Here is a 12,580-nt window from a genome sequence, read left to right as displayed (position 1 = left end):
GCAAACTGCAAAGAAGCCCTGTCAGGATGTGGTTAGCTACATGCTAACCTGCCGCAACAAAATTTAGACGTTCTGGAAGAAGGCTTTTGATAACTTGGAAGCTAGCCAGAAGTTGACAAAGCAATGGTATGACTAGAAGGTCACTCTGGTTCAGTTTTAGCCAGACCAAAAGGTGAGAGTGATGGCGCCAGTTGAGCAGAGGGCCCTCCAAGACCATTGGACACTACGAGGTGTTTGAGAGGAAGGAGTAGGCTTCATACCTGGTGGATCTCAAGACACCCAGACACCCCCTATGGGTCCTCCACCTCAATCGCTTGTAGCCCCACCATGGGGTATCTCGAGTTGGGGTAGAAGAGTGGCGGGAAATGAACACAGGGATCACTTAACAAAGTAAAATGACAGAGATAAAAATATGCACCTGGAACATCAGAGGGATGCACACACCATCGCGCAGGTATCAAATTTATTTCTACCTCAAACGCCATCAGGTCCATATAGCACTCCTACAGGAGACACATTTAAACAAGGCGGAAGTGCAAACACTACGCCGCAGATGGCGCGGGCAACTCTACGCCACGGAATACTCCTCCTATGCCCGCGGAGCGCTACTATGGGTGAGACCCGGGACTCCTTTCACGGTAACACAATCACACACAGACTCAGAGGGCAGATTTGTGATCGTCAAGGGCAGGCTGGATGGACAACCGGTGGTCCTGGCTTCCTTATACCCCCCCAAACACGGACCAGGGAGATTTCTTTGCGCAGCTGTCTACGAAGCTAGCGCCCTGGCACGGCGTCCCCTGGATATTGGGAGGCGATTATAATTGCATACTTAATGACACACTAGACCGCTCCACCCCACCCCGGGCCGGCACACCAGCGCATGGTGCCATGAAGGCTCTCACCCACTGGGCAACGCAATGGGACCTGCACGATATTTGGTGTATTCGTAACCCCACCTCTAGGGTGTATTCCTACTACTCGGGAGCGCACAATTGCACGTGAGGTTAGATAGATATATGATATCCGCGGACCTTCTCCCCCTAGCCACGGACACATACTACATGGGCCGCACCCACTTCGACCACAACCCACACATACTTGCCATAACATGGGAGCGCCCACACCCGCCCATCCCCACTTGGAGATTACAGCCAGCACTGCTCCTCGATGCCCCCTTCCGCGACTCCCTCACAGCGCAAACAGCGCAATACTTTGCAGATAACGGCACGGCGTCCTCCCTCCAGATTGAATGGGACGCCTTTAAGGTCGTGATCAGGGGACACCATTTGGGCACGCAGGGGCACATACAGAAACAGCCAGAGGGAGAACTGACGCACGTAGAGGCCGACCTGCTAAAACGGAAACAGGAGGAGGTAGGAGGCGCGGATGGGTCGTTACTTACAGAACGCGCGGAACACGCGCGGCTTTGCCATATTAATTATGCAGCCCACTCGGCACGCACGCATCATCTCAGTGATAAGCCTGGGAAATTGCTATCTGCACCGACAGGGGCGAGGTGGTGTATACACAAGCTACGATACATGCGGCTTTCATGGGTCACTATCAGGCTTTGTACCGCTCCCAACTGCGGGTCTCTGCCATGGACATCGTAAACTATATCTCGGACATACAGTTACCGAGATTGACTGCCGTGCAGCAAGACGACCTAGGGGCGCCACTTGCGCCAGAAGAGCTGCACACCGCCATTTTCCCCCTGTCGAATGCAAGTCCCCTGGCCCAGACGGGCTACCTGCCGAATACTTCAAAGCCTGCTCTGACATTCTGATTCCCGAGCTGCTGAAAATGTACGCAGCTGCCGCCGAGGACTCCTCTCTCCCCCCACGTTAAACGAAGCCACGCTTATCTCCATCTTAAAACCCGGTAGGGATGGCACACGCATGGGCTCATACCGACCGCTGGCCCTGCTAAACACTGATTACAAGATACTGGCTTCCACCTTAGCGCAGCGTCTGGCCCTCCTTGTCTCGACTCTCGTGCACCATGACCAAAACGGCTTTGTGCCTATGCGAAGTACCTCCTATAACATCCGTAGGCTGTTTAGAGTGCAAGCCTATTCCACCCACCAATGGCCCCGATCGTGGTGCCTCGTACTGGACCTCGAGAAGGCATTTGACTCGGTCGAGTGGCCCTACATTAGGGCAGTGCTGGAGAAATATGACCTTGGGGACAATTACATCGACATGGTGGGTTTACTCTACCACAAACCAACTGTGCGTGTACGCACGGGCAGGCTACTATCTGACACCATCCGGGTGCGGAGAGGCACTAGGCAGGGTTGCCCCCTGTCCCCACTGCTCTTTTCAATGGCCATGGAACCTCTTGCAGCCTTGCTCAGGATGCAGGGAGAGGAGTGGGGGGATCCCACTGGCAGATGCTTTACATGCGGTCTCGCTATACGCGGACGACTTGCTCCTATACATTAGGGGCCTGACTCGTATACCGCAGTCTCTATTTGATACCTTCCGTAGTTTTGAGGCCATGTCGGGACTCAAAGTTAACTGGACCATGTCTGGAGTGTACTCCTTCAGCCCAGATACGCAGGAGTGCGACATCTGCATTAATGGCGGAAGACTTGCCTGGTACCCCACCACATTTAGGTACCTTGGAATACACATATATAGAGCCCCGTCTGACATCTTGGAGGGAAACCTGGTCCGGGTTATCACCTCCCTGCACGCGCAGATTACCTTTTGGAAGACCCTTCCTCTGAACGTGTCCAGCCGAGTTGCACTGACGAAGATGATAGTTTTACCAAGACTATTATACTATTATGCGAATATTCCAGTATATGTTCCGACCCGGGTGTTTTGGGAGCTAGAAACCTCGCTCCGGAACCTCATCTGGAACACTGGGAAACCTCGCGTAGCGCTGGCTGGCGAAGCTCTATGTACCCACGGAGGCTGGGGGCCTCGCGGTTCCCAACCTGGAACTGTACTACCTGGCAGCACAGATGCAATGGGTGACGGAATGGCTGAGTGGTAGAAACTTAGGTGACACCGCTACAGACGCTACGGCCTCGACTCATACACAGGTCTGCACGTCATTTCACCCCCTGACCAGGACCACCTGCCCGTCACACCCTACATGTGGCGGTAGCTCGCAGATGCTTTCTGCGCTGCCTGAAACTGACTCGCGAGGTGAAACCAAATGCCCCAGCGCTTTCGCTGCTGGGCACTCCCCGAGAGGGTGGAGTGGTGACAGAGGCTATGCTGGAGAGGGGGGTGCAAGCAGGAGTGGAGACGCTGGGCGACTTATACGCGGACGGCGTCCTGCTTCTCTTTGAGGCGATGACCAGGGATACAGGCCTACCAGCTGGGCAGTTTCTCCTTCATGGGTCCATAGTGCGCACACTTGCACTCCCCTGGGGAGACATGACTGAAGAAATGCCAACACACCACTTCATACAATACCTCCATGTTATGGGCAATGGGTCCCACGTAATCCACTGGCTAACGCAGGCTCTCCTTATGCACACACAACACTCCACTCAACAGCTAAGGGACAAGTGGGCGGCAGATAGGGGGAGGGTATGGACGGATAAAGAATGGACAATGGTACTGGCTGGCCCAGTTAATGTCCCCCGCAACTCCCCCTTTAAAATTATACAATTTTATATACTACACCGCGCATACCTGTCGCCAGACAAAATCAACAAATACTTCTCGGTTACCACTACTGCGTGCCCATGCTGCTCCCTGGTCGACGCAGACATATTACACATGCTTTGGGCTTGCCCCAATATACACACATACTGGACCACAGTGACTGACCTGCTACGGCAGAGTGCTGGCGAAGGCCTGCCACACACGTGGGAAGCTTGTATTTTGGGACTCTACAAGAGGACGAAGCTCAACAGGGTACCGGCTAGGTTCTGGGACCTGGGCCTCGTCACAGCCAAACGCTTACTCACCAAATGTTGGAAGAAGAGCGAACCTCCACAAGCCACTGGTATGCCTCGTTTGATAATTGGGCGAGAGCGGAGAGCGTCGTACTGCACAGGGAGGAGACGGCGCGGCACAGGAAGTTCCCCATTGCGCAACTCTGGGATGACACCCTGAAATCCTTCCAACAGGCGAGTTTAGATCAATGAATCACTTAGATTATACCTCTCTCTGGACCGGCCGTGACCAGTAGGTGGGGCAGACTACCTCACGCCCCTATCGATACCTCCCCATTTTAGATAAGTGAAAGACATAACTGATGCTTACACAGAGAGGTGCTACTGTAGAGATGCAACATGACAGCCATTTGGGACCCCCGCAATCCCGACACCGGCATTCCGGTGCCTGTTAGACATCAGTGAGCCGCTCTCCCCCACCCCCTGCCCTCCCCTCCTCTGAGAAAGACCCGCGCTCCACAAAGCCCAACCTGCCACACGCTCTTGCCCCGGACTTGGAGGCACACCTCCACGGACACACATTGATATTGTTCTGGTTCTACTAGCCCTTTACCCTTAACCCCCCCCCCCGTTTTCATTTATTTTCTTTCTTTTTAATTTCTTCCCCAGACACCTCACAATGTTGGCGAGTCCTTTCCTTTTATTTTGTCCGGACCTCAATTTCCCCTTCTGGTTACGTTTGGATGTCAAGGCAGTTTTACCTGTGACATGCCAGTTACACAGTTGTGAATATTATATTAGTTACCGATACCCAACTGATCCGCAATGGGGGATACCTTACACATTGGTTGACGAGAGGGACTTGGGGAAGGAGCGCAGCCACACGAACATGCCACCTCATACCACATCTCATCCCCATATCCCAAGCTACACTGCCAATACCACCATACGACATCACACTCTTAGAAATATACATCGCTTATCATATATCCTATCAGTTTTGCTGCAAGAACCGTGATATGTGTTCAATGACCCATCATGTATCATTACCATACTGTATTGTCGTTATGGAGCTATGCAGATTATATGTACCATTTCCTCTTACATAATGCATAATTGTGTACTGAAAATGAATATTGGAAAACTAATAAAATATATTCAAACAAAAAAATGGGGTATCTCGAATGGGCTGCTGCTGCTGAAATTGTAGCCGTGGTCTGAAACCAAATATCAGCTACTTGAAGCAGGTTGGTCCCATTGGGGCCCTGGAGCATTGGAGAAGAGGACTGGACCTGCTGTCTGTGACCCGAGAGGAGCCCTGAAGAAGTGCATCTCCTTTCTCTTCTATCATGGACAAAGAGTTGCACTCTTTCAATGGCCATTTAGCGGACCTCTTGTGTGGCTTCAGAGACTCAACAGAATTCAAGAGGCCTTTTCTTTAAAAGTACCCAGCTCAGCAGTGGCAGCTTACTAAAATGACATTTACAATATATTTGATAAAAATTCTGACATAGTCATTAGATTTCATTGTTATTAAATATAAAATAGGTGCTTGAAATGTGTCTGTAGCTTGTACAGGGCAAAAGTCACCATGTTTTAGGTGACGGATGATGGAGAAGAGGAGGAGAGGAAACCTCTCCCTGATCTTGTGTCATTCAAGGAGAGAGATGGGTCAGTGGATGGCGTTAACCTCTCCCCTACTCTGACCCCAGAGCAGCAGAGGGACTGTCGCCAGCTATTGGGACAGTTTCGATCTCTGTTCTCCCTCAGCCATGGGCTTACAAACTTGTGTACCCAAGATATTGACACTGGTGACAGTTCCTCTGTCAAAACAAGCATTGGAAATGCAATAGGTCTCGCATTAGGAAAGTTTGAGCTATTGGTCTTATAAATTAATTTTTTATTTATTTATGTGTTTGTTAAAATAGCTTAATTAATAGCTCTGTCATTTACAATGCCAATAGTTCTAACTTTCGCAAATGTGACACCTATAGCATTTGTAATGCAACATGTTTTCTATTTACGTGACTTAGATGTATTAATATTACAAATAACAATGGCTTTTATTTTTTTGTTAAATTAATTGTTAAATAATTTATTTAATTTGTAATGGCAATAGCTTAAACTTTTGTAAATAACTTTTGTGAAGATTATATTCAGTGTTTTTTATTGTGACGAAAATCCAAGAACAGAAGTGAAATATTAACATCTTTTTTGTGATTTGTAAGAACGCTTGAAAGCTTGAAAACAGCTTGAAACAGTGTCGCCTGTCGTGAACTGAGGGCTGTAACTCACTGTGTAATGCACTATGTAAAGGCGACCACAAAATATTCTACCCGTGCCTAAAAAACACATGAATGTGTCTTTCCATAATGCAACTGGCGCTCATGTAAAGCGTTCCGATATCTTGGGGTCGAGTTCAAGCAGTATCAAGCAGTATAAAAACTGCAAAAACAAAAAAAGATAATAAGTGGCTGAGGTGGGATTCGAACCCATGCAGCTAGAGTAAAAAGGTCACTGGCGTGCAAAAATACAAGGGCTGAATATACGGTGCTCAACTACTAGGAGTGGCCCGGCTATGCCTCAAGAGGGTGTTGCTTAACGGCCAGATCGGCCGACTTTGAAGCTGCGGATCCATGTTCGAGTCTGGCTAGAGGCTCAACATCAGTGTGATTCTGGGCAAACCACTTAATCTACCCGTGCCTAAAAAACACATGAATGTGTCTTTCCATAATGCAACTGGCGCTCATGTAAAGCGCTCCGATATCTTGGGGTCGAGTTCAAGCAGTATAAAAACTGCAAAAACAAAAAAAAAAAGATAATAAGTGGCTGAGGTGGGATTCGAACCCATGCAGCTAGAGTAAAAAGGTCACTGGCGTGGAAAAATACAAGGGCTGAATATACGGTGCTCAACTACTAGGAGTGGCCCGGCTATGCCTCAAGAGGGTGTGGCTTAACGGCCAGATCGGCCGACTTTGAAGCTGCGGATCCAGGTTCGAGTCTGGCTAGAGGCTCAACATCAGTGTGATTCTGGGCAAACCACTTATTCTACCCGTGCCTAAAAAACACATGAATGTGTCCCTCCATAATGCAACTGGCGCTCATGTAAAGCGCTCCGATATCTTGGGGTCGAGTTCAAGCAGTATAAAAACTGCAACAACAAACAAGGAAGAGGGAAAGAAAGGATGGAGGCTGACGGGCCAAATGAAGGAAAGGAAAGAACGAAGGAAGAAAGGGAGCAGGGTGAACAGGGCACGCTGAAGGGCGAAGGAGGGAGGAGAAATGCAAGAAACGTGTGAAGCAGGGGGCGGGGGTAGCGGATACCTTTGAAGTGAAGCTAAGCTTCACTTCAAAGGCTTGTTGGCACAGCGCACGCTGGGGGATGACTGTGGGAGGGGGGCTGGTGTCTGTGCACGCGCTTTTTATGGCAATGCGCATGCGCATTGAGCGAGCTTTCACGGGCACTGCATGGAATCGCCATGGAATCGCCTGATCTCGGTAAGCTCTGTTTAAGCCCCTTTATATCTCGCTCCCGCTCAATGCGCATTGAGATAGGTCGCTCAACCTAAACAAATCTACAGAGGGTCAGACAATGTGAGGGACATCACCAAGGAGGAGGTCTCCATGATGCTGAAGTTGGGCCCACTCCAGTAGTCCCTGGTCCAGCCCAGTGATGCTGGTTCCAAAGGCTGCCCCACCGGGCACCACACCAGAACTCCAGTTCTGTCTGGAATACAGGGAGCTCAATTCAGTCACCCATCCCTTGAGATGATGCGCTCATATATCGGTTGGGAACTGCCATGCTCCCGAGTACTTTTGTGATGACTTGAGGCTACTGGCAGATTGCATGAACTGCGGTGGCTAAATTGAGTATAGCGTTTTCCACACCAGCGGCCACTTCGAATTCAAGGTAATGCCCTTTGACCGGAAAAATGCCTTTACCACCTTCTAGAGGCTGGTGAACTAGGATCTGGCTTTGAATGGAGGTCTTCAGAGCTCCTTACCTGGATGCCATAGCTGTCTTGAGCAGCAGTTGGTAAGACACCCGTTTCAGCTCCAGGAAGTGCTTCAGATTCTGCAACATGCAGGCCTGAATATCAAGGTCAGTGAGTTTCAGATAAGGCAGGGGGCTATAGTGTACTTGGATTTCCTGAAGGGTGGGGGTAAGGAGCAGTCCCTCTAGGCCATGATAGAAACCATCGTGGCCTGGAAGCCCTCCAAAAGGCAGACAAAAGTGAAGGCATTCAAGGGCCTCACTGGTTACTACACGAGGTTTGTCAAGGGCTATGGTACCACTGTTGCCCCCTTGATTGCGTTGATTTAGAAGAAGGAGCCAAAAAAGATGATCGGGACAGAGAAATGCCAGAAAGCCTTTGACTTCATCAAACAGGCCAAGTGTACATCCCTTGTAATCAAGGCCCCTGAATTTCCAGAAGAATTTATTGTGCAAACTGATGCCTCACAGTATGCATTGGGGCAGTATTGTCACAGTTAAATGAGGCAGCCGTAGACTAACCTGTAGCCCTCATCAGTATGAGGTTACTTCCCCAGGAACAAAGATGGATTGTCATTGAGAGAGAAACTTTTGCTGTGATCTGGGTGCTGAAGAAGCTGTGACTATACCGGTTTGGCACTCACTTCCGGGTACAGATAGACCATTAGGCCCCTCAGATGGTTGATGCAGATGATGAAATTGTTGAGGCGATCCATCTTCCTACAGGGAACAGAAGTTACGATGGAACACCGTCCGGGGCGAGACCACTTAAATGCGATGGTATCTTTAGGTATTTCTACCTTACTGATGAGAACTCCTAGGAGGGTGTGTAGTTCTCTTCGGTTTCGATACCAAGGTGGATGATGGACGGAGCGTTTGAGCAAATCAAACACTCACCCCCAGTTAACTGATCTAGGTTTAATCCATCATCATTCTGTAGCTCACTCCACCACCCCAGTTCAGACTTGGCCATATGCAAATCAGTCTGACCCTGTGCCTCATGGGAACAGTCCAGACCGAACTGCCAAGCCATGTCTTCCCTGGACCGGAAACAAGCATCCTGGGACCGGTTTCTGGCTGATCAGCCATCATCAGCCAGGCTAGCTTGAATCCAGTGGCAAAGTGAGCAAGGGACCCACATCTGTGCATACCCTGCCAACTTTGCGCAAAATAACCCTGTTCCCATGGGGCACAGGGTTAGACTGATTTGCATATGGCCATGTCTGAACTGGGGTGGTGGAGTGAGCTAAAGAATGATGATGGATTAAACCCAGATCAGTTGACTGGGGGTGAGTGTTTGATTTGCTCAAACGCTCCGTCCTTCATCCCCTTTGGTATCGCTTTGTGCTCTACGCTTTCAGCTGGGAAATATGTTCAACACTTACATATTATGCACCCAACCTTCTGAGCAGCAACACTTAGAGGTTAGTTATTTAATATTTAAAATCAGGTTTTACTACAGGTCAAAACAGTGATTTTGACATGGGTTCATAAGGTGTTTGGTAACCCGCAGGGGATAGCGTGCAGGGCCTGCAGGTAGCACCACACCAACTCATAGCAAAATAATTTGCACAGCATGGGTCTTGGCACTCACAGGATTGGTTGCAGCAGCAAACTCCAGCTGTGCATGGGCAAAAATGTTTTAAGATAAATATGTAAAGTGAGAGGCGGACGTCCACTAGGGGTTAGGAGCCCATGGGGGGAGTTAGTTGCTGGACCTGGCCAGAGGCCAGGCCCTGCAGCCAACCCCCAACTGCACACAACCAAAAGCTGTGTACATTAGGGAACCCGGGAGAATATGATTTATTTTTTAAAACCCACAGAATTGTATTTTGGTCCTGTTGTGGGTGACCCAGAAGACAAGCGAGTGACTCATCTGCCACCTTATATTTCTTGTCGAGTTTAGGAACCATTGCTGCAACTGTAGCTGGGGTCTGCATCAGCTTTCTTGTCTCTTTGCAGGTCGTCACAGTCATTTTCTCTGACTGCCAAAGGAAGCTATAATCGCTTTACAGCTCTTTCAACTAGGGTATGAGAGTTACTAATGTTGTCCAGTGTTGAGTCAATCGGCAGAGGTGTTGTTACATCTACCACCAGCAGAAACAGTCATCCTACTCATTTCCTCTCAGTATATTTGAGCTAGGCAATTCTCCTAACTCGTGCCCCAACAAAACTTTAACTCGTTCATTTGCCATACATTGCTAATTACTTCCCGTATTACGTCACTCATGACATGTCCAATGACATCATTATGACAAAACTGTGCATGACAGGACGCAAGTTATAGTTACTATAGGATACGAGTTAGTTATTTGTATAATTTAGCTGTTTTGTTTCTTTAAAACAGTACATCTTAACTGACATTATCAACTAACTGTAACGTCCCTTTAACCTTTGTATCTTATACATCTCTACACATTTATATCTACATATTTGTATATTTTCGTTTTCTTCCATAGAAACTTATGTCAAATGTCCCTTAATTCTGCTATGATAGTTGCTGTAACAAGGCTCTCTTAAATCCACCCCTTAAGGTTCCATAGATCTGTACAAGGATGCATTAATTCTCAGATACACAAAGCTTGTTACATTCTCTACTAACTTGGAACTAACCACATCTTCTCATGCTCACCGGAATTCCTTATTTCAGGTTTTGTTGTCTCCTGAACACATGATTCCTCCTCTGGTCTTGTGCACAGTGAAAACACTGCTGTTATACGTGGAACCCCTGAAAAGAGGAGACACACCATATATAATTGCATGATAGAATTATTGAATAAACACAATGAGTTGAGTAATCTGTGAAGTATAACCCAAAAGCAACTATCTGAATGGAGTCCTTAAAAGATGAGCTGTGGAACAGACACACAGGTGAGCGACGCCACGGTGTATACAGTACACAAAATCCCAAACTCTCTAAGCTCAACTGCACAAACTGCATCTACATTGCTGGCGGCCATGGTGGAAACACCATCAATTTCTTAGACTCATACAAAAATCTGCAAAGGCAATTAATACATACTAGTAAACTAAACATAATTTTCTTTCTGTGGTAATCTATGAAATCCTTTTTTTAAGAAGTAAGTCATTGGTTATGTGACATTTAGGCCAGGGGAGAAAGGAAAAACTTAAATTGTATAGCAAACTTTAGAAGATCTTGAACTTCTGAACACCGAGTCAAATTAGGAAGGACTCCCTTGCTGTTACTGATGCTAGTCAGGAATGCTCTCATTTTTAAGATGACTACTCATGTGGTAAAAGATGTGGCTTTTAACTTCACATTTCTTTCTTGTACGAGTAAAGCACAACATCTGGGAAACTTCTTTTAAAATGACTAAAGAAATTAGAGGGTTAAAAGATGATCTGCTTGTTCGATAAACACTGTGCTAAAACCGTTACCTCCAACTTTGAATACAGTAGGATTTTTGTTTGCTTTAGTTCTGGTATATTTGAACCCTCTCTGACCCTGAGGTGAAGTGACACACTGTCCAACACAAGGGTAGACCTGAACCCTCTCTGAGGTGTAATGACACACTGCCCAACCCAAGGGTAGATCTGAACACACTTAAGAGCCTGAGGTGCAGTTACACGCTATCCAACCCAAACGGTACACAATTTGAGGCTGGCTGCAATGGAGCCCTGGTCTGATACAACAAGTAGGCTGATCCTGGCAAACGTCTGGAGATCAAAAAGTTCAAAGGGGACTGCCGCTTTTGGGAAGAAAAATCCTGCTGCTGCTGAAATTGTAGCCGTGGTGTGAAACCGAATGTCGGATACTTGAAGCAGGTTGGTCCCGGTGGTGCCCTGGAGCTTTGGAGAAGAGGACTGGACCTGCCATCTGTGACCTGAGAGGAGCCCAGAAGAAGTGCATCTCCTTTCCTTTTCTATCTAGGACATGGGTACTCACAAACTTTCTCTCGGGGGCCAAATTTATAGTGTGGTTTGTGTCCGAGGCCGCACCGGTGGGGGTGGGGTCAGTAGGGGAGGGTGCTGTGCTAGAGCAACAAAAAAAAACTGGTACCATGAGGTTGATCACTGCTCCCTGCAGTGGACGGCTTCGTCCACTGAGCCACCAGACCCGGCATACACACATCTCTCTCGCTCGCTCTGTTTCAGTCTCTCTCTCTCTCTCCCTCCCTCCCTCTCTCCCTCTTCCTCCCTCTCTCTACCTCCCTCTCTCTACCTCCCTCTCTCTACCTCCGTCTCTCTGTCTCCCTCTTTCTCACACACTGTCTCACTCCCTCTCTCCCTCTGTCTCACTCACTCTGACTCTCACTCTCTCCCTGTTTCCCTCCCCTCACTCTCCTTCCCTCTCTCTCCTTACCTCTCTCTTTACATCCCTCTCCCTCCTTCCCTGTCTCTCTCTCTCCTTCCCCCTCCCTCACTCTGAGGTCTCCCTCCCTCACTCTGAGGTCTCCCTCCCTCGCTCTGTCTCCCTCCCTCCCTCGCTCTGTCTCCCTCCCTTCCTTGCTCCGACTCCCTCCCTCCCTCTGTCACCCTCCCTCCCTCCCTCTGTCACCCTCCCTCCCTCCCTCTGTCACCCTCCCTCCCTCGCTCTGTTTCCCTCCCTCGCTCTGTCTCCCTCCCTCGCTCTGTCTCCCTCCCTCTACCTCGCTGCTCTGTCTCCCTCCCTCTACCTCGCTCCTCTATCTCCCTTGCTCTCCCTCGCTCTCCCTCACTCTCCCTCGCTCTCCCTCGCTCTGTCTCCCTCCCTCTACCTCGCT

At 48.8% G+C, this 12,580-nt stretch overlaps 1 protein-coding gene across 2 annotated transcripts in view; it reads right to left on the bottom strand.

The window, feature by feature from the left end:
• LOC144756221 (uncharacterized) overlaps nucleotides 1-12,580 on the bottom strand; it is a 187,834-nt gene that overhangs the window by 57,866 nt on the left and 117,388 nt on the right. For both annotated transcript variants that reach the window (XR_013595101.1, XM_078645836.1), the window contains exon 5: nucleotides 10,489-10,584. Coding sequence is in view for 1 of the 2 variants with exons in the window: in XM_078645836.1 (XP_078501962.1) it covers nucleotides 10,489-10,584 (96 nt within the window). In the remaining variant the exon portion in view is untranslated. The remainder of the gene's footprint in view (nucleotides 1-10,488; nucleotides 10,585-12,580) is intronic.

The sequence above is a fragment of the Lissotriton helveticus genome, chromosome 5_1, assembly GCF_964261635.1.
Source record: "Lissotriton helveticus chromosome 5_1, aLisHel1.1, whole genome shotgun sequence".
In the NCBI taxonomy this organism is placed as follows: domain Eukaryota; kingdom Metazoa; phylum Chordata; class Amphibia; order Caudata; family Salamandridae; genus Lissotriton; species Lissotriton helveticus.
This window is presented reverse-complemented; position numbering and strand designations above follow the sequence as displayed.